The sequence below is a fragment of the Myxocyprinus asiaticus genome, chromosome 2 (genome assembly GCF_019703515.2).
Source record: "Myxocyprinus asiaticus isolate MX2 ecotype Aquarium Trade chromosome 2, UBuf_Myxa_2, whole genome shotgun sequence".
NCBI lineage: Eukaryota > Metazoa > Chordata > Actinopteri > Cypriniformes > Catostomidae > Myxocyprinus > Myxocyprinus asiaticus.
The window spans coordinates 12,808,270-12,831,917 of NC_059345.1; the positions used below are offsets into that span (position 1 = coordinate 12,808,270).

A 23,648-nucleotide genomic window follows, 5' to 3' on the forward strand; every position below is an offset into this window, starting at 1 on the left:
TTGAAAAATATTTAATTTTTATACTTATAGTCAACAACTTTAAATCAGGTTTATATTTTCCCATTGTTTTTTATTCGATTACATCATTCGCAAAGCTTCATTGGATTGTAGTCCATGCCCTCATTAAATACGTTAAGTACACAATCTTGTACCTTTGTCTTTTTGTCTAATATTTAAATCTTTTATGAAGAATTTTCTGACATACCTATAGAAAAAAAAATATGGGAAAAATACTTTCGGAACCAAGACGTCTGTAAAAGTGGGCGGGCACTGTTACACTATTCAGGTTCCTCAAAACTAGGTCAGAAAACATATTTTACACCATTAATTTGAGAATCATACTTTCTTAACATTTATATTTCTGTCCAGGCAGGCACTGCTTTACCATGGAAAAAAGTGCTCTATATGTCTATACAAATCTCTAGTGCAAAACAGTATCCATCTGCATGTTATGGAAGCAATAATCTCAATTTCCTTCATTGTCTTTAACACAACTGATATCTGGCCAAATTTAACAAAGCAAAACCCCTATGGACTTCATTAGCACCACTAAACTCACAAAGTTTTAGATGGTAAAAGGACAAACCAAGAGTTGATGTTGATCCACTATTCTTGGCTATGTGTGTTTGTGAATAAAGCATTTTCTATTTTCCTTCTCTCTCTCTCTCTCTCTCTCACACACACTCTCTCTCTCTCTCTCTCTCTCTCACACACACACACACACACACACACACACACACACACACACACACACACACACACACACACACACACACACAGTCGTGTATTGCCCTGCTGAAAAGAGCTCGACAGACTTGTGGCAAGTTAGACAAGAAGGGGGTAGGAGAAGTGAGGCTGCACTACAGCAATTCTATTCCCATCACTACTAATGATGACAGGCAGTCCGACCTGAGAGTCAGCCATCAATCACTGCGTGGGCATCCAACTCTGAAAACAGCAGCCCAGAATGTCTTGATATTGTCCATCGAACTGGTTTCACCAAAGTGTTTGTGTGTGGGGGGGAGGGGGAGGGGGAGGAAATAGAGATCAAGACCTGCACCTCAATTAGATCCTGGGCTCTCCATGAAGCAGAACCAACAGTGCAATGTGCTCCCAATTACTCAAAACCACAGAGGAAGTTCTCAACAGAGGGTTTAACTCCCCTTTTAACCCGTACATGAGATTAAGTGGGCTGTGAAAAGTTTTTTTTATTAAGACAGTGGCAATTACACAAAATCTTCTTTATTATGTGAAAACAGAATATAAACCTAGTCAAAAAATCCTAAAGGAATGTGTACAGGATTTCTATTGGAATTTCATCATAATTTGGACTAGAACTTGCTAAGAATCAGTTCTTAAACTGCAGTTCATACTGGATTTTTAGGCCACATCCATAACGCTTTTGGTTGAAAAATCTGATTTTTCATTTACTAACATAATTTTCCAAAGTATGAAGTAACGGTGGAGAAAAACACTGTTCCAGTGTTGATGAGAGGTGTAAATGTTGCAAAATCATTGCATTTTAAACCAAAATAATATTGGTTTGGACATGACCTTAGATTCTTACAGAATTCTTAGAGCCCTTTTGAAAGTGTGATTTTTATCAGAACCCTACATGTATTGTATTGGAATAAAGTAGTGTTACAGGACAGTTAAAGGAGTTTTAAAATCCTGAAAGAGTTTCTTTACTTTTTTGTGATGTTTTACAGGGGCATTTTATCCTACTGGCAACCTAATTGTCCTATTGTGAGCTATGTGTTAAAAAAAATCTAGTTGCTGTTTTGTGTTCTGTTGGAATCATATGAGAAATTTGCATTTAGGATCATTACAAATGAAGATAAAAGTTCCAAAAATTCCTTTTTTTTTTTTCTTTTTTTTTTTCACGGGATATACAGTAAAGTATTAACCCTCTATATATTTAAAGGGTGGCAGCACATCATGCATCTTCACATTTAAAATGTAAGAATTAAATACAAAATGGGCTTAAATGATACAAAAATAGAGCATCATGATTCACAGCCATATGGGAAACTATATGTCTTTGTATTTTGAAAATAAACAATTAAATGTAAATTCTTTAGAAAACTATTTTTACAAACTGTACCATTTGAATCGAAATAATAAAATACAGGATTCACAGTTACATAGGTAAAAGTCATGACATGTAGTCTTTCAGGGAGGAATCTCGCTACACAGTAGTTTCATGTTTCCACAAGCCAGTCTTAATTCTCCCAGAACTCTCCATTTTCTGAGGTGACAAATTCTGTAGTCTCTCGGAGTCTTTGGCAGGTCCATTTTGGCATGCTAGATTCAACCCATAAGACTTGGGCTGTACCTCCAGCTCAACAGGGAGGGGATGTTTTGGACGGTCTCTAGTTTGGCTGGTGACATCAGTCCCAGACCCCTCCTCCCCTACTCTGACTACGCCCCCATTACTCACTCCATTGCCCAAGTTGCTGCTGAGTCCAAGCCCAAAACTATTACCAAGGCCATTGCCCAAACTGTTACCCAGGCCATTGCCCAAACGGATGCCTCCACCTTTGTTTGCCCCCTTATCAATATGGCGTGACCGATGGGGTAAACTCGCACTGGCATCGCTGCTGTCTTGTTGAAGCTGGCTCTGCTGACGCTCACGGTAAGCCAGGTACGCTGCCCGTCGGCTGTTGCGTGCATGCAGACTCTCATGATGGTGATGCCGCTTTTGGGGGGCGCTCTGCACACTGCCCTCAACACTGGTAGGGACGTCATAAGAGTACTCACGCAAAACCGTGAGCCTGCTGGCGCGATGTGCTCGCGCCCTGTTCTTGTGATGTCTTCCTGAGTGGCCATTAATGTTGGCATTGCCCGTTCCTGGATGATTATTGTTGTTGACAGAGCTAGGGCGATACTGGACCTCAACAGGTGCAACATGCATCGTAATCTCTGTATCCACTGAATGATCTGTCAGGCTGTTGTCCAGTAAAGTGGCCACATTGCCAGTTGAAGGGGTCGCTTTGCACTGGGCAGCTTCTACCTGCAGATTGGTTAGCTTACAACCCTGGGTGGAGTTACGGACACTTGGTGCACTCTTATTGGTACATGAAGATTCAGCACTGCTAGCAGGGCACTTGGCAGCCTCACCATTTCCTCTGGACATCAAAACAGATCCACTAGACCCTGAAGCAGGCACAAGCAAAGCATCAACCTGTACAGCATAGTTCCGTTGGCCCAGGCAACAAGCCCGTGACCAATGCCGACGCATGTCTTGACGATTCAGGCAGTGGTGGGCCACAAGAAACGCCCCAAGGGCCAAAGCAGTGGCCCCGAACAGGCAAGCAAACACCAAGTCAGCTGGGCGCTCCTGGGACACGGCGAGAGCGGCAAAAACCCACAGTGCTACATAAAGAGCAAGGGACCCTGCAACACCAAGGAGTTGGGCCCCAAAAGTATGTTCGTTCTCCAAAGCGGACATTAATAACGGTTCTATGGCACCTGCAGATGAGGACTCCAGAAGGGCAGGCGTAATTTCAGTTGCCTCAGCAACAGAGAGACGCTGCTGCTCCTCAGATTGTTCTTTGAGTTCAAAACGGCGCTCAGGGTGTCGACGGAGCTGAATGAGAATACTGAGGAAGTACATGCAGTCCACAAAAACAATGAAGGCTGCAGGCCCATAAAAAGCACCAAGACTGGGTTCCCATGCCATCCAACAGCTGAGGAGACAAAACAGATCACTTTTTATTGTGTTGATCTGAGAGTACAAATTATACATATATTCAAATGGGGAGACCTGATGCAGTTTTGTAATATTTTGTATTCACAGGACTCTTTTGGTGTAAGAACCATATATGTGTCAACAGTAATAGCACCATTCAGTATTTACACTGAGAAAAAAATGATCATAATATTGAATTGAAGTGTTACAACAATGCTTGACGGCAATTTAAAACTTATATTAACCTACGTTGTCAAATAAGAGCACAATGAGGTGCGTTCACCAAAGAACTTGCATTGTTCTTAGCTAAACAACACAAGTTTTCGAGTGAACAAGTTCTTGCATGAGCCACTGTGAACGAGCTTATCTCATAGCGCACGTATATGCGCAATTGATCAAGATTTTCACTGAAAAATTACTTAATTTTGTTTGTTTCTCACCAAACCCTAAAGCTTTCAGAAGACTTGGAATACGATGAATAAGCAGCATGGGCTGCTTTAACTTTTGAGTCCTTTTTTAAGCTTTAAAGTGAAGCATTATCACCTGCCATTGTATTGAAAAGTCGGACTGCAATATTCATTAAAACATCTCTTTTTGTGTTCTACATGAAGTCATACGGGCTTATAACTCGAATTATTAAAGGCTTATAACTCAAAAAAAAAAACAAAAAAAAAGTTTGTGTCATTTTAAAGAAAACATTTACATTTTTCTAATAATATAGACTGATAAATTCAGAGACTCTTAGCCTAAGAAACTGATGAAAAAGCAAAAAAACTCTCCAACAAATAAAATATAATAATTTTACATAAGAACTAATTGCACAACAATGACTAAAGGTATGCTCTCTCTCTCTCCAAAGCATGCAGGCATGAGTAACGAGATCTCGGTCAGTTCCATTCAGTGTCATTTGAGTCATCATTGAGTCTGTGTCATGTACTTGGTGCCATCTCCTGGTGGCCATATGTAACTAGAGTGAACGATCCTCTCTGTCCATATTTGGATGAATTCCACCTCTTGTTGCAGCGATCTGAAAATGTTTAGCATTCCATGATGCTGGAGAATTTACTACATTATTTCCCATGAAGTCACCTGATCCAGGAAAGCTAGCGTGTTTTTAGCCAGATAGCACATTATGTGCTGTGTGCACATTGTGTTTCATGTGGATTATCTAGTGATCTATGCATCTGATTACATTGTGTTTAGGCTAATTTTAAAGATAATCACCTCCTCTAACTAATGGTGTGTTATATTTTATATTCTGTTTATTTTTTGTGACGTTATAAGCAACACCTGTTTACATGTAACATGTACATCAAAATATACACTACCGGTCTATTTTTTTTTCTCACATTTTAGAATAATAGTAAAGTCATCAAAACTATGGAATAACATAAATGGAACTATGGGAATTATGTTGTGACTAAACAAAATCCAAAATAAATCAAAACTGTGTTATATTTTAGCATCTTCAAAGCAGTCACCCTTTGCCTAGAATTTGCAGACAAGTACTCTTGACATTTTCTCAACCAACTTCTTGGGGTATCACCCTGGGATGCTTTTTAAACAGTATTGAAGGAGTTCCCATCTATGTTGGGCACTTATTGGCTGCTTTTCTTTATTATTTGGTACAAGTCATCAATTTCAAAAACGTTTTTTTAAATTTTTTTATTACATTTAGTTTTATAATGAAATAAATTAATATGGTGGCACAATTATATTTTTGTCTACAAAACTTATTTCAAACATTTAAGCATACGCCTTCAGATCAAAAGATTTTTAAGATCATGAGAAATATTTCAGTCAGGTGTTTCAAAACTTTTGACCGGTAGTGTATATACTTAGATATTAAGTATATACACTAAAATACAAACAAATAGGCTTGTTGTATTTTACTCTTTGAGAGCTTTTCAACGACATATGACATATGGCTGTTTGATGAGTCTGATGTTTTTACTGATTACAAAACAATATGCAGCGCAAAATTAATTATCAAAATGGAACACTTCAGATTTGTCTGCAAATTTCAAAGCACTTGTCCAGTTTTGGTCATAATGCCTACATGCATTAAAGTACAGCTTCTAAGCTTTAAAACAATACCCATTTTGTGTTGGTCAAGACTTTAGTTATTAATATTTTGATAATCATTTTTTTTTTCCTCCAAGCTTAAAGGGTTAAAACAACAAATCTAGAGAAACTACCCCCTGTTAAAAGTACGTATTAGTTGGAATGAAATACATTAGTTGTATTAAGGGTTTCATATTATTCTCAAAATGATAAATAGTAAAGCATTTATGTTGCACTTCTCCTTCAACACATGGGAATTGGTTCTGTGGTGCTCAGCAGAGTGTTCTTTGTTTTGTCGCGGTAGCGTGAGATTAATTAAACCCCAAAGATCTCAGATGGTTTGGATTTTCAAATTAAACCATGCTGTTACACAATCTAAACAGCTGCCACAAGTGAGAGAGAGGGAGACGGGGAAACTAGCAGACACAAGGAGGGGAGACTTGAGACAAAAATAGAACACCATAATGAAGTTCACACAACTTCAGAGAGCAGAACTTAACTCTGACTTTCTCCTCCAAAAAGTATTCCTCTGCACTCTGCAGAGCGTAGGCATTAGGCTCCATCGATAGCAAAAAGCAATTTCTCATAACAGAAAGACATGAAAATGACAGAGATGTTCACTGGGGGATTTTGAGTGTGCCCTTAGGCAGATACAGACTACATTTTATGAGTCACTTGACATGTGCCATTTATAACAACAGTTATGTAAACATTCTATACCATTACGTTTCAGCTCACGTGACTAAATGTACTAAAGCACACGTCTAACTAATTATACAAAACCTGACATTTTTATATATCAAAATAAAATACCATCAATGCATTTTCAAACTAAGACCCTGGCTTGGTTTTAATTATATGCAATAGTTAATCATAACTTCTTGCTTTTAATTCTCTACGGGGTGCATTATGTAAAAAATAAAAAAATAAAGATTTATTTTACTTGTCTTGCATAAAATGGACTAGTTTACTAAAATAAATAATACGTGTATATTTTTAGGTAATTTGTAGGCTTGGGCGCAAAATAACAAATTTAAGGCTTTGATTTATTTAAATATTTGCAGTGAAATGATATGTTACCACTGTTCACTGCCTGCTAAATGACAATATGAAATAGAACTGGCCTAGCTATTAATACAAAATACATGTTAAGTAAATGTACTAGTGATGGATAACACTAAATTAAAACAATACATTATAACTGCAACATTCTCTATAGTGGATGCATGTGTAACATTACTGCACTGGAGAGCTATATCCATTTCACTGTTGTACAATGTTGCTCTAAGGCAACAACCACATTTAAGCAATTCCTCACAAAAAAACATAAATATATATGATAATATATTTATATCACTGTATTATATAACTCTATTATTTTTCAAAATGAAGTTTGCTCACTAAAAAAATGTGACTCATATGTTTTGATGGGTAAAAAAATAAGAGGAATGGCTTTTCCAAAGGACGTTATACAGAACAGAAATGTATGCCCTCCACATGGTGCACCATGCCTGATAAAGAATATAAAATAGCCCTCAAAAAGTAATACAACCAAGAAGTACTATGTACAATGACCAAGAATAAGCTTTTTATTGCTAATTCAGAGTCATCCCTTAATTTTTAATGCTGCTATTATTGTCATTTAATATGCATTAGAGTGCTAAGTATCTGTTCAAAGTATTATAACAGTTCATACTTACTAAGGAGCATTGACTTGACTGCCATAGTTTTTGATGTTAGCAGCAGCTGTTATTCCACATACAATGATTGGTATACCTCCTCCTATCAAGTAGAATCTAAAAGACAAAATAACACAGAAATTTAATTTTGGTAACACTTTATTTTAGTGTCCTTGTTAAACATTAGATGTATTAACTATAGTAATAACAGTCAATTATGCATTATTACAAGCAACTTACCCTCAACCAAACCCTTACCCTAACTCTATAGTAAGTACAATCTGTTAATTAGTAATAATCAGTAATTACCTATGTAATTACACTGTAACAAGGACACTAAACAAAACAAAAAAAGTAACCTTAATTTCTCTTTAAGCATAGAAAGTAAGACTACAGTTTTAATTTACATGGTATGTTATTAAATATCTCATGAGGAAAGCACAATCTTTCTACATCATTTATGCATCAAAAATGGCCTTGCTTTCTCTGGTATCTTTACTGACACCAAGTGGAGAGAAGGTGAACTTAATTGAAAAGGATTTAAATTTGCCTATGTAAACATAAATGGAAAGTTTGTAACTGTTCAAATCCTAAAATGCATTGTGATGTATGACTTCATATGTTATCTCATTCGTTACTTTATTAATTTTCTTTTTGGGCTGGCTCTTTGCCATTTTTACAGACAGAAATAGTTAAGAGGAGACAGGAAATGAAGAGTCACAATCAAACTCTGGTCTCCCACACAAGTGCCATTGGTCTATGCTTCTGAATTAGTAACATCCAGACCACAGCTCTGACTCATCTTTTACCTCAGCATCGGTCTGGGTGGAGGCGGAGGCTCATCCAGCTCCTCGTAGCGCTTGGCCTTGCGCGTCACCTGCTTGTAGATGTTGCGTGCAGTCACTCCTGACCATAGGGCTGTAGCCAGTGTGGAGTAATGCAGCACTATCCCCACCTTTAGAACAGGACATAAACTATAACAGCTGTGTCCTCACAGGCTAAACTTAATGCAAATATTTACTAAATAAAAACAGCAGCTTAAAGATTCTGTAAGCAATTTATTTGGAATTTCACACAATGTCCCTACTACCAGACAGATAAAACGAAAATATGTGTCCGGTTTTGCATTCCCTCTCATTTATTTGGGTTCCTTCACAATAAATTAACTATGTTTTTACTACAAATACCATAGTTGAACTATGGAGTTTGCAGTAAAACCACATAACCAACCAAATTTACCATGGTTTTACTACAGTAACTATAGTTCAACTATGGTATTTGTAGTAAAACCATAACCACAAAATGATCCATGTTTTTACTATAGTTTTCATATTTTAAACATGGTATTCAAAGTGAAACCATAGTAATAATACAGGAAAATGAAAACTATGGTAATAAAAATCATAATTTTCTGTCTACTATGGTTTTACATGGTTAAACTATTACTGTAGAAAAACTATAATTTTCATAAGGGGTTAACCTTGGTATTACTATAGTAACCACAGTTTAACCATGGTATTTGTAGTAAAACCATAGTTGCCAAAGAAATTAACCATGGTTCCCACAATATTACTATAGTAAAACTATGGTTACTATATGGGTACTACAGTTTTACTGTAGTAAAACCATAGTTAATTGTATCCAAACCATTATTTCAGCCAAAAAAAACAAATTTGTTACTACAATATTCCTATAGTAAAACCATAATTAAATTATTGCGAGGAATCCCAAAATAATTGCGAAAGAACGTACAACTTTTTGCGAGGGAATGCAAACTATCGCGAAGGAATGCAATTTTTTATTTTTTTTTGCAAGGGAACGCAAAGCTATTGTGACGGAATGTTAAACTAATTTAAAAAATACATTGCCAAGGCAGGGCTATACGCTAACATTTTTGTTTAGGAGCGCCTATGCACCCAAGTGAAAAATTGTAGGGGCACAGACAAAAGATTAGTAGCACAGTCAGAGGTCAGTTTTTAAAAGATTGTCACGTGTAACTGCTAAAGAATTACTACAGAATTCAAAAACAAAAGATGATTGATACATAAAGGACACCTCTGATAAACCTTTTTCCAAGGTATATTTAACCCTCCTATTGCATTCAGAATCTGCATACACCTTTTTGCAGTCCCAGTGTCAATTTTGACCCAGTGGAATTCAAGCTTATTAATCATTCATAACCCGATGGTTTTTATCTAAAATTATATCGTAAGTCATTAATAAGTTCTTAACTGTTACATACATGCAAAAAGATTGATATTTTTGGCATGTTAACTGACAGATATAAAAAATTATTAATTAATATACACACACACACACACACATATATCTATCTATCTATATATGTGTATATATATATATATATATATATATATATAATATATATATATATATACACATACACATACACACACACACACATACATATATATATATATATATATAATATATATATATATATATATATATATATATATATATATATATATACACACACACATATATATATATTAGAAATAATAAATGTAGAAGAAATTCTTTGGCATTTCAAAATATATATTAACTACAGCAAAACCAGTGTGATATATGTAAAGACATATTTTTTTTTCAATAGTTCTGTGAAATTGTATCTAAATTATCTAACTTGTAACTAGTCTTTTTTATTTGCTCCCCTTTCCCCCCCAATTTGGAATGCCCAATTCCCAATACCCTCTAAGTCCACATGGTGGCGTAGTGACTCGCCTCAATCTGGGTGGCGGAGGACGAATCTCATTTGCCTCCGCATCTGAGATGTCTATCCACGCATCTCATCACGTGGCTTGTTGAGTGCGTTACCGTGGAGACCTAGCATGTGTGGAGGCTTCACGCTATTCTCTGCGACATCCACGCACAACTCACCACGCTCCCCACAGAGAGCGAGAACCACATTATAGCGACCACAAGGAGGTTAACCCAACGTGATTCTACCCACCCTAGCAACCGGGCCAATTTGGTTGCTTAGGAAGCCTGACTGGAGTCACTCAGCACGCCTTGGATTCGAACTTGCGACTCTAGGTGTGGTAGTCAGCGTCATTACTTGCTGAGCTACCCAGGCCCCCAATAACTAGACATTTGAATGAATTTCCAATTACTCATAACTGCTCAATATGACTGGTGGTCTAAAGTTATGAAACCAACATATTCTTTTTCAACTAAACATCATCAAAACAACTGTACAACTCAAGTATATAACATTAATACTTCCTTACTATGTTTTTAAGCTAAATCTATTCTATTTACTTGCTTGAACTGCCGAATGATGATGCGTGAGTATGCTGCAAGCTGGTACGGCATCAGATGACTCCAGAGTAAAATGTGGACAATTTCCTCTTTCAAGTCCTATTTAGACTAATATATGCATGAACAAAATCTGGCCACACCCCCTTTACGCAGTAGTACCTTTGATTTAGTTTATTTATGTTCGTCACATATGTCATGTCTGTTTAGTACAGGAATGTGTGTGTGTGTCTGTGTGTGACTGTATGTGTGTGTGCATGTTTGTAAACAAGATGCAGTCCCAGTGAGAGACAAAAAAAAATGTGTGAGGGGAAAGAGGCTAAATGTAAGTGAAGTGTTTATAAGAAAAAATATAATTCATAGATGTACAAAAAAAAAAAAAAAAAATCTACATAATATCATGTGTAAAGCCACAATTGATGCCCGGATCAAAATTGACCCACAAAAAAATAAAAAATAAAAAATAAATAAAAATGAAATGGTTAAATCTCTTCACATTTTTGTTAAAAAAATGTGAAGAAAAAACAATTTATTACAAAGTTTCAAAGTTTGGTTCCAGTACTAACAACTATGTATGTGGTATTTAAAAATGATCAACCTCTCCCGGGTCAAAAATGACCCAAATGCAATAGGAGGGTTAAGGAGGCATCTAATAAACTAAAAATATGTTGATGACGCTTTATACTTCCATTTGTCATTAATAAACATTATATCAGATTAGTAGTTCATCAACACTTAAATATATCTAATCAAACTGTCATGACATTACTATCGGAATGTATTTTCAGTTGTAAATATCTGTCAAGTGTTATATAATGCAGTTATGCTTAATATTAATTATTTTATTCATGAAAGTTATAAAATGTTAACAATATATTTTATATGACGCGCACATAAAATATCTCACAATTTTATTGAAGATGTGTTTCTGTGTCTGTGTACGATGGTTTTAATCATTTTTCTAAGAACACCAGCAGTAGATGGAGGTCTTTGACCATTGCGCCACATCTCTATGTTTTTCTCAGAATCTTGTGCATGAGCAGCATGTTTTTAAGATATCCGACAATCCGTCATAATTCAAAGTACCAGTTTTATCTACCATAAATGCTTTAACACCAGCAAACCATTCTGAAGGTTTTAATTAAGTATTGCAACCCAAAAGCATGGGAATGTTATAAGGATGATATAAGGAAGAAAAAGCAGGCACATACCGCTTGGCAAACACTTGCATTGTACGTTTGGTTGATGCCGCCCACAAACACAGCACAGGTGAGGAGGATATGCAAGCAAAGGTTAACCAGCATATGCCAGCACTTCTTACTTATACGCACTGACCTGTGAACACATTAAACCTCTTGTCAAAAGGAGCACATATCAAAACAGAAGCAACCAACGTATTTTTAATTTCAGATGATATAACCATCTTAAACCAAAATGTATTTTATAAGCAAAAAGAAAAGCCAGACAAAAGTTATTAAGAGTGAAATCATAAAATAATAACAATAAACCCCACTATTCATGGCGGAAGTTTTCCATTGGAATGTTTTAGTGCTTACTTGTGGTGGTAAATGTAGCTGACTATGACTGACAGCAGGCAGAGCACCAATACGATGGCTGTGGCGTAGATAACAGGGTGAAGAGGCTTTAAGCTGTACGCATCGTACCCAGTCCGGTTAAGATCCTGTTAGACACAAGTACATCATATTATATTAACAAATGTATTTCTGCTCCTAATAATTTGTTCTGGAAAGTACACAGTGGGTGCTGAGACTTGAGAATGGATTGAAAGATATAATTACAAACAGGACTTGTGTCAAAGGCTCATGGTACATGTCAAACATGAAGGTAAATCAGAGCAAAATTACACAGCAGATCAATCCAGGAATCACAAGTAATTACATGACAAGAGGATGATGGGAATATTGGAATCCAGTTACAATTCTGCACATCCTTATAGTTATTCTGGCTGTTATCCTAGTCAAGTAACAACATTACGCACACACAGCATTGCTTTTTCACACATGGACCCACTTGCATTATTATATAATGTATCTATTCTATAAATATGCACCATTTATATGCAGTAAGTTACTCAAAAAATTGTAATCAACTACAAATTCCCTAAAATTGTAATCAGATTACTTTACCGATTACTTGATGAAAAAGCCATCATATTACTGATTACTTTACCTTAAAGTTACATTCTACAAAGAAGTTTTTGTTTTTCTGCTCAATTAATTCCAAATAATGTCTATTTCTTCTGTGTATATTGTCACACACACAATTAATTCAGCGCCACACAATTCTCCCTTACAATCACTCGTTAGGGGGCGCACACCCTTCAGCTGTCATAGAAAGGCAAACAAACATACATACATATAAACATAATTCATGTTTAAAAGTGTTCTACATAAACAATATTATTTTAGAATGTGAAAACCAAAACAATTTACTTATAAGTAATTAACTTAATTGAAAGTCAGTCACTGTAATCTGATTACAAGAATTTAAAATGTAATGCATTACACAACTTTTTGACTTAAAAAGTAATTAGATTATAATAACTGATTCGTTTGTATTCGGATTACACTCAATGCTGTTAATATGGGCTCCCTCTGTGTAATATTGCCACCAAATCTGTCTATGATGACTTTCTCACTTCACATTTGAAAATCATTATTTTTCGAATTTAAAAGGATAGTTACTCCAAAAATTTAAAATCTGTCATCATCTACTCACATCATCTACTGTCACTTATAACCATGTAAAATTTTTCTTTTTCTATGGACCACAAAAGAAGGTCTAGCCAAATGTAAATTATTGTACAGACTATAAAAGTAGTCTATAGAATTTTTGCACTATATTCCAAGTCTTCTAAAGGTGTTAACTTTATGAAACAAGCTGAAATTCACGCTGTTGTTGTCGAAAAATAATAATATCATCCACATAATGGTACAGATAATGACAGAATTTTAAATTCTGTCTCATTCCACACTCTCACCATCAGTAAAGCGTAGTTATTAAGTGAATTGCAAGACATGGTGGTGAAGTTGTCGTCTTGATGGATGATCCGGCAGCCATCACTCTGCCAGCCGCCCTGTCCCCCCAGCAGACTGAAGTTCCAGCAGGCAGGCACAGCGTCTGAGCCCTGCAGGAAGCGTCTGAGAGTGGCATTCACTGGATTCTGCAGGCTCTTCAGTAGGAAGCCCTCTAAACAAGAGAGTGCACACTTCACCAGTTATAATGTTACAAATATTACAGTTACAAAGTTACTAAAACAAAACAAGTTTGAAGTTACAACTTAGAATTATCACAAAACACAAAAAATAAAAAATTCGGGCTATGGACCATCTTTGATATTATGATAAATTTAGGGATGTTAATCGATTTCAATATTTAATCACAGTTAATCTCAGAATTGCTGTAGTTAACTTCTTAACGCAATTAGTTTATTTTCAAGGAAAGAAAACTACATGACAGGTCTTTGTGTAATTAAAGGAATAGTTCACCCAAAACTGAAAATTCTCTCATCATTTACTCACCCTCATACCATCCCAGATGTGTATGACTTTCTTTCATCTGCAGAACACAAACGAAGAACAAACGGTCCATAAAATGCAAGTGAAAAAAGCACATAAATGCAGCATAAAAGTAATCCATAAGACCCCATTGATGTAATCCATGTCTTCTGAAGTGATCCAATCAGTTTTGGGGCAGAACAGACCAAAATGTTACTCATATTTGTACTGTACAACTTGCCATAGCTTGTTATATATGCCAAAGCTTGTTTACACTTCCTAGTGCTTTATGCATGCGAAGAGCGCTAGATGGTGCTTGGAAGTGTAATTGAGCTTGAATTCATGATCACCAAGGAGAATGCTGAAGCCAAGATTTATAGTGAAAAATGAGTTATATTTTCATCTGTTCTCACCCAAAACCATTTGGATCGCTTTAGAAGACATGGATTACAGCAATGGGGTCTCATGGATTACTTTTATGCTGCATTTGTGTACTTTTTGGAGATTTAACATTTTAAATCACAATTCACTTGCATTTTATGGACCTACTGAGCTGAGATATTCTTCTAATAATCTTTATTTGTGTTCTGCAGACGAAAGTCATACATATCTGCGATGGCACGTACATTTTCATTTTTGGGTGAACTATCTCTTTAATAAGTTCTCTACTGGTGTTTGCATTTCTATGAACAACAGTGTTTTGCTTGTGATTGAAATTTCTCTTGTTGAGCTTCAATGATGATTTTCACCAAACAAAGAATGCAAATTACTTTTGTCACTTTTGTTAAGCATCCCATCTGGGTTTGATTTATAAATAAATTACCCATAAAGGGAGTCTTTCTCCATCATTTACTGATAAATGGATGCTACGCTAGAAATCACACACAACAGAATGAACCAGATACAATCAGTATGTTAAAATCATATTGCAACAGGTTTTTGATATAGTCAAGCTAGTCTTCATCTTCATCAAAATGCATAATCGTATATTTGAAGGAATGTCTTCAGATGAGGAAGATGCATGTTGTGCATCATCTCTGTCTTTTGGAGATCGCAAAACCCCAAGGCCAAAGCCAAGCTACAATCACATAATGTAAGTCTGCTAGTCCAACTTAAAAAAAAAAAAATCAGTGGTACAATTGTCAGACTAAAGTGTTCGAGTGACATTTTATTGTTCGAGTAACAAATTATTGTTTTAGTTAGACTGAAATTTAAAGTGCATGTAAACGTACTGATTATCCAATTGAATATATTAACGGCATTACAAATATTTATTCCAATAAACATTTAATTAATCGCATATGTTAATGCATGTGTACTTTTCCAGTCTTATATAAAATACAACAATTTCACAGCATATTTTATGACTGAACATGACTAACTAAACATTCTGAGAAAGTGTGCCATTTGTATTGAGGAATCAATGCTCTTACCAATCTTTGTGAGGATCACAGGGGTGACCACACTTTTTCTCTTGCTGCCGTCACTGAGGAGGGTGGAGTTGCCAGTTGGCGGGAAGAGTTTGCCATTACGAAAGGCTAGCAGGTGGAGCTTGTAGACAGCCTCATCGGCCTGACCTGAACTTCCCAGAGATGAGAAGAGAGACGGGGGAAGCTGTAGTGACGCCTCCACTATGGTGTTCTGCAGATATGGAGATGAGCAATAATGTAACTGTCAAAACAAGATGGATATTTTCCCTCCGTCACAAGATTACAGCTTTATTGGAGTTCTCAGTTTGAAGAAACTCTCATCCCATATACTGTGACAAAAAAAGCCACAATACTGTACAATCCAGAACAACAACAACTTTATTGGTACATGTCCACTGGTGGGGAAGAAACCCAGTCTATACCACTCATAACACCACATGAAATTGGTTAGTCATCTTTTATTTATTTATTTTTTTAAATATGTACGTTAAAAAAAAAAAATTCAGATAAAAGTAATTATACACATTTTTACAGGTATAAATCTTTGATACAAGTATTTGTATACATGCCATAAAATTGGGCAAAATGTTGTGCTGTTTTCCAGTGGACTTTTATAATAATAGGATCAAACAGGCAGATTCAATAAATATTAAGCTTTATTGGCAAGAGAAACTTAAGTGTACATGCATTATTAGGCATTTAACATTGAAATATAAAACAAATTGAATTCTGAAGTTTAATTTGCTGAAGTTTAAAATCTCAAAACTTTTCTCTGGCTGCCTTTCAGTCTCTCTCAATTTTTAACACTGGTTCAGAAGACAGTGAGTAAGTGTTTTCAGGCAATGCAAAGAGATATGGCGGCTTGCACAAATCTCTCCCACACCTGGCTCATCCGTACATTAAATCCGCTCCCATGTTTATTATGCCCGGGACATGCATTGCGCGTAATGAATAATCGAGCACTGCTCCGCACAATCAGTTTCTGTGCTAGGATCTGCAGTCCAGTTGAACATGTACCTCCTGGAAACTTATATATGCCAGTTTTAGCTACACAAAGTGGTGAAAAACACTGTAGTTTCAGTAAGTGGAAAAAAAATGGATACTACATTAATGGCAATTAATTTTTGCAGTTAAATTTTCCTGCCCTAATAGATATATGTAACAATGTGATATACGCACCACCACAAAAGTCAGCACTATCGGCAGATTTTAAAATGCTTATGACAAATGTCACTGTCTTCACAGCAACTAGCTGCCACCCAGAGTTTTTCAGCACTTGGTTGCAAAAAGCTGGGCAATTCTCAACATTTTAACTGCTTGCTCCCGTCAATCCCACAATCTCCCGCAATTTCACTTAGCTCCCAAAGAGAATTGAAAATTCATGCTCATCTCCATTCATATCACACCACTGGACAGGTACTATAAAACTACACTTCAAACACTGACATACAGGAAGATCCTGAGAGAACAGCCCAAACTCCAACTTACTTTGAGAGCCAGTGCTGACAGATTGCTGGTGACATTGCATTTGAAGCTGAGCTGACGCTCTAAGTTGATGTCGGGGTCTCGGGGAGTGAAGTGGGCCATGACTGTGCGGTCTGGTGCCACCTTCTGGAACAGTGTGCAGGTCATGCCATTGAAGCTGCTGACTTTGATTGCATGTGCCTCCAGGGCAATGTTATGAGAGTTCTGTTCAAGTAGACAAGGAAAAAAACAAAACGAAGATGTTACCATTCTAGTGCTCTGACAACTAGTGTCCTTACTAACTCTTATTTCATTATGGATGGATCCATGGAAAGGCAATACTTTTTAGAGCCCCTGTATGTCCTTTTTAGAGGATCTCAACAAATCGCTGAAAGATACATTTCACAGTACTCACAGTAGAATAAGCCAGGGCCCCATTACTAAGCCGGAGAACAGCAATTCTCTGAAGACACTCAACAATACGTGAGCAAGCTCTGGCCTCCCTCTGAGCCATCCATAACACTCGCTCATCAGCCAGCATCAGATTACTGGAGATATCCACCATCACATCTCCCAGCTGAGAGAGGAAAAGCAGTTAGAGACAACGCATGCACACCCACTCCCAGAACACCACAGATTCCTCCAGGCAAACATTATATCCTCAAACAGACAATATATTAATTCAATGCACACACAAAGATATTATTGTTACACACCCACCACAGATGTATTTTTTTTTTTTTTTTATTGTTTCACTACCACATTCCTTGAGATCAAGTTCATCTCAAAATGAAAATTCTGTTATCATTTACTCATCTTCATGTTGTAAAAATCCTATATGAATTACTCAGTCACCATTCACTTTCATTGGATCTTTTATCAATACAAAGAAAGTGAATGGTGACAGAAGCTAACATTCTGCTTAACATCTCATTTTGTGTTCCATGGAAGAAAATAAGTCATTCAGGTTTGGAACAACATGGGTGAACTATCCCTTTAATTTGGGGGGAAAAAAACCTCGACATTTCACTCACATATGCAAAACAAAAAAAAACAAAAAAAAAAACACTTGAAATGACTAGAGTAAAACTGACGACGTAATCTTTTTTGAAGACAGAGACTATTGAATAAAATTAGATACTGAGAATCGGAGACGTGTTCCGCATTCCTACGCTAAAAGGAACGCATAGTGCATATGTTGTTTATTAAAAATAATGCAGAAAATTACGGACCACTAACAGCCTATTCTTTGTCAACACTGGAAAATTGTGTACTACACATGATTAAGTTTGAATACATTCCTAAACACACAGGGTTCCCACAACTGTTGAAAATCATGACTATGGGAATCCTGTAAACAAAAATGAACAAAGCTAAGCAAAAATAACTTTTTCTGCAGCTTGACCATTGAACTTTAAAGAAATATTTCACCCAAAAAATGAAAATCCTGTCATCATTTACTCAACTTCATGTCATTCCAAGCCCATTTGATTTTCTTTCTTCTGTGGAACACAGAAATACATGTGAGGCACAATATTAGTGACTGACAGCCTCAGTCACCATTGACTTTCATTTTATTTTTATACAATAAAAGTGAATGGTGACTGAAACTGAACATTCTGCCAAACATCTTCTTTTGTGTTGGGGGTAATCCAATGACAGTAATTAGTTAATGTAAACTAATGACTTTGTCAAAAAGTAGTGTATTTAGTACATTTTAAATGATTGTAATCAGATTACATTTACTGACTTTCAATAAACGTAATAACTTTTAAGTACATTATAGGGTTATGCTTATTTCTAATACATTATGTAGAATACATGAATTGAGTCATTGTGAATGGGAATTGTGGTGTGCTGAATGTATGACTTGTGTAACAATGAACGAGGAAGAAATATAGACATTACTTTCAATTTGTTGAAAAGTGTTTTAGAAAGTAAAACTAATTTGATTACTTTTCAATGGAGTAATTAGTAAAGTAATCTGATTACACTTTCAGATAAATAATTTGTTATTTGTAGTGGATTACTATTTGTAAGCAACTTACCCAACACTGCTCGTAAAATAGAAAGTCATATGGCTTTAGAGTGTGAGAAAATGATGACAGAATTTTCATTTTTGGGTAAACTATGCGAGATGATAAATGACGGTATAGGTGTTACATGATAACAAGTCCCACTCAACACTGTGAGTGAAGTGAAACCACGTTTCTCTACAGCCCTGTGTACAAATCCCTCCATTCTGACTCTAACTCCTCTTTCAATCCCACTCTCCTCACAGATAAAACTGTAAAAGCCTGCTTTGTTCTGCAGAGTGGAAGACAGTCACAAAATGAGGTTGTGAACGGTGACATTGGTTTGAATGGCCTGATCTGAGACGTTTGTGATTTGTCTAAAACTGTGTCGGAACATGAAGCGGGAAAAAAAAAAAAAAAAGAGTGATAAAAGATAAAAGCTTGTATCTCATGTGAGATTTTGTCTTAAAGGAATATTCCGAGCTCAATCGACAGCATTTATAGCATAATATTGATTACAAAAATAAATATTTTTACTTGCCCCTCCTCTTTAAAAAAAAAAAAAAGAAGAAGAAAAAAAGAACAAATCTGGGTTAAGTGTGGCACTTACAATGGAAGTAAATGGGGCCAATCTGTAAACATTAAAACACTCACTACTTTAAAATTATAGTCAAAAGACGTAAACAATATGCGTGTTAACGTGATTTAAGTGTGATAAAATCGATTACTAACCATTTCTTTATAAAGTTATATTCAATTTTACAACTTCGTTGCCATGATGGTGTAATGTCAACAAACCCTAAAACGACTGTAAAAATGACAATTTAAACAACTTTACAGCTCAATTGATACATGAGTTTTAACAGAAGAATTATTGCAAGTCCTTTTATAAAATTATAAGCTTCACATTTCAGCCTTTAAACCCTCCAAAAATTGGCCCCATTCACTTCCATTGTAAGTGCCTCACTGCAACATAGAATTTTGCTTATTTTAAGTAAAGGATGACGAGACAGAATAATTTTTTTGTGGTAATCAACATTATGCCACAAATGCTGGCGATTGAGCTTAACTTGTTTTGAACCCAGAGAATTCCTTTAGTAGACCACGACAAGTGATGAGCAAAAGGACATTTTGTCTGTCACTTTGTTTCTCTTTCTGAGGTCTTGCGCTGGGTAGCCCTGCTCACAATGAAATCCTGCACCACATGAAATGCCACATATGCTCTGATTAACTGCGTCTCTTTTAGTGTTTCACGGAAGAAAGTAAGTCATTTAGGTTTGGAGCAACATGAGGGTAAGTAAATGATGAAAAAACGATTCTTTTTAACAGTTTTTGTGTACTTCTGACAAAAATTAAGGCAGAATTTGGTCAGGTAGGAACAGGTTGAATTTCAACTGCAAAAGCATCTGAACTACTTCAAGAATTTATAATGACATCAGAGATTTTTTGCTTTTTCCTCAACATGGCATGACCTTTATTGACATACCTCTTTATACTTCTCAGCAAACTTGCCAATCTTCTCAATCATTTCTGCTACAAAGATCACATCCACCTTGTCTGAAAAGTTGGGTGCCTCTGCAGTGTATGCCAACAGCTGCTGTGCAGTCTGAACTGCATTGGTAAGGTTCAGAGGCATCTGACATGCCAAGATAAACCAAGAAAAGAGAACAGATGGTGAATTCATTATTCCACAACTTTCCAAAAGAGGAAAAAAAAAAAAAAAAAGAGAGAGAGAGAGAGAGAGAGCGGTGGATCCTGGCAGTAAGAAAGATGACAGATTTACTGTCACTCCCTGCTGTATTTCATAACTCATAGCAGCAGTGTGAATTTTTCTGTGAATACCAGGGTAATATAACACAAAAGTATAGTGCTATAAAATATTAACATTTAAAATTACATTTAAAAATTAAAAACTTTAAGATTTACGCTGCTAAATTATGCTGGAAATGCATCATCACAGTCTGTGATAAGAATAAAATACAGCATACTGCATCAAAAATAAATAAATAACATACAAATTATAAACTGGTGAACCCAATGTAGAGCTACTAAAGCATAAAAACTGGGTCAGAAAGAAGTTATCTACCTGATTGATGATATACAACACACGTGTAACATCTTTCATATATTCACAGCGTGAGTAGTCCTCTTCTGCCCACTGCCCACTCCGGTCACACCGCCTCCAAGCCCGCCGCTCTTCTGCCGAGCTGCCCGAATAGATGCCAGTACCAGTCACCTGACGCTTACAGGGCAGGTATGCCGTGATGCCAGCCAGTGTACGGGGCCATCTACAAAGGACAAATGTTGAAATGTTTAATCTACAATTTAATGCACATAAAGCAAACGTAAATCCACTTAATGGACAATAATGGAAATAATGTAATGGAAATAAATGACCTTAATCAGATTAAATTTGCTTTAAGTGGGAAAAAAGACACTGTGCAATATGAGTCTATATTTCTGTAACAGTGTATTTGTGCACAAATACATATTGCATTCGAGTACAATGTTCATGTATCCGATCTATAACCACTAGAGTGCAGTGAAGAGCTACAATATAGGGGACACCAGCATTTGTTTGGATATTTTTATACATGTTTATCAATTAATGAAACAATCTACGGTAATTATGTTTCTACTGCATACAACAGAGCTTGACAATACATAAAAAGGAGGAAATAGGACATGATGAGTGCTCTCTCATCTCACTTTTAACATCTTTACCAGTGCCTCTTTACCAGAGGCTTGGGAGGCACCATCTCTGATAATATTATAATATCATATGTCAAATATAATAATCTAATGACAATATCATATGTTGAAAAGTGTGCTTAATTATTTGAGGGAGGGAAAAATAATCTGGTGGCATTTTTATGGTGAATAGTCTTTTGAAACAAATATATACTGAGGGTGTGATAACCTGACTCACCTATACTCCCCCTTGTTGTTTGACACCCGATCTGGCAAGCAGTACTTGGCAGAACTCTCCAAGACCACAATGTGGACCGTCCTGGTGTTGTTTCCTCGACTGGTGCGCACACGACACTCCCAGTTTCCTGTGAATCCCGGCTGGATGTTGGAGATGGTCAGAGCACTGCGTGAGGACAAATAATAATAATAATAATAATAATAATAATAAATATAATTCCCAAATGAATAAGAAGAGAAAACTAGTGCTGCTCAGGTTGAAAAGTCTAACTTATGATTTTGGCATAACAGATTTTTAGCAGTGCAACTGATAATTAAGCTTTATTGCTCTTAGCACAACATACAGTTTTCTTTAAGTGCCACACAGCTTTGTTTTATTTTCTTATTTAAAGGGATAGTTCACCCCCTAAATACAATTCTCTCATCATTTACTCACCCTCATGGCATCTCAGATGTGTATGACTTTCTTTCTTCTGCTGAATGGAAACAAAGATTTTAAAAAAATATCTCAGCTCTGTAGGTCCATACAATGTGAGTGAGTGGTGGCCAGAACTTTGAAGGTCCAAAAAGCACAAAGACAGCATAAAAGTAATCCATACGACTCCAGTGGTTAAATTCATTTCTTCAGAAGCTAAATAATAGGTGTGGATGAGAAACAGATCAATATTTACATCATTTTCTACTATCAATTCTTTGCTCTGCCCAGTAAGTCACGATATGCACCAAGAATGTGAATCGGCAAAAATAAAAGAAGAAAGTGAAAATGGAGATTTATAGTAAAAAGGACTTAAATACTGGTCTCTTTCTCACACACACACTTATCATATCGCTTTTGAAGATATGTATTTAACCACTAGTCATATGGATTACTTTCATGCCGCCTTTATATACATACATTTTATGGACCTACAGAACTGAGATATTCTTCTAGAAAACTTTGTTTGTGTTTAGCAGAAGAAAGAATATGGTATGGCATGAGGGTGAGTAAATGAGAGAACTCTCCCCAAAAACTGACTCTATTTACTTTCTTAACCTGTTGATGCTCATTGACCCCACCACTGGTTTGACTTTACTTTGCTTAAATGAGTTCACATTTACCATATAGTGTGCTGTTAAAAATTGTTCATAATGTTGACAAACTATACATCTTTATAATATGTCAACATTATTAACTCTTTTTTGACTAGACTATATAGTAAATGTGAACTAATTTAAGCAAAGTGACATCAGTTCTTGGGGGGGGCTGCACATCAACAGGTTAATGCACATTCTTGGTCTCGTTGTGCACAATTCATTGGTGTATGCTATTCAAATGTGACATTTTTTTAATCTTTCATTACAATTTAAATCTTTTATGAAAATGGCTTCATGATTCATATATTTACTGATGGATAACATTAAGCCCTGCCCTTTTTTCCATTGAATATCCTGTTTCTCACTTGGAAATGCATCACATTACAGAAATAAAATGGATTGCAAACTTCATTTTGACTTTAAGTTCTGGCTGTTTCCAGCACATTGTTGGTAGATTATGTGTTAGTTCAAATTTCTGTCATATCTAACCTCACGCTCCCAGGCAAACA

At 36.0% G+C, this 23,648-nt stretch overlaps 1 protein-coding gene across 1 annotated transcript in view; it reads right to left on the minus strand.

Annotated features, from left to right (window-relative positions):
• Nucleotides 1-1,188: 1,188 nt before the first annotated feature.
• The window catches only part of LOC127450738 (adhesion G protein-coupled receptor A3-like), a 58,681-nt gene continuing 36,221 nt past the window's right edge, over nt 1,189-23,648 (minus strand). Inside the window, exons 8-19 of the mRNA XM_051715066.1 lie at nt 22,067-22,231; nt 21,224-21,425; nt 20,624-20,773; nt 17,538-17,699; nt 17,147-17,347; nt 15,662-15,869; nt 13,712-13,920; nt 12,267-12,391; nt 11,922-12,045; nt 8,244-8,389; nt 7,456-7,551; nt 1,189-3,689 (exon numbers count right to left, since the gene is read on the minus strand). Coding sequence (XP_051571026.1) covers nt 2,189-3,689; nt 7,456-7,551; nt 8,244-8,389; nt 11,922-12,045; nt 12,267-12,391; nt 13,712-13,920; nt 15,662-15,869; nt 17,147-17,347; nt 17,538-17,699; nt 20,624-20,773; nt 21,224-21,425; nt 22,067-22,231 — 3,289 coding nt within the window. The 3' untranslated portion in view covers nt 1,189-2,188. The remainder of the gene's footprint in view (nt 3,690-7,455; nt 7,552-8,243; nt 8,390-11,921; nt 12,046-12,266; nt 12,392-13,711; nt 13,921-15,661; nt 15,870-17,146; nt 17,348-17,537; nt 17,700-20,623; nt 20,774-21,223; nt 21,426-22,066; nt 22,232-23,648) is intronic.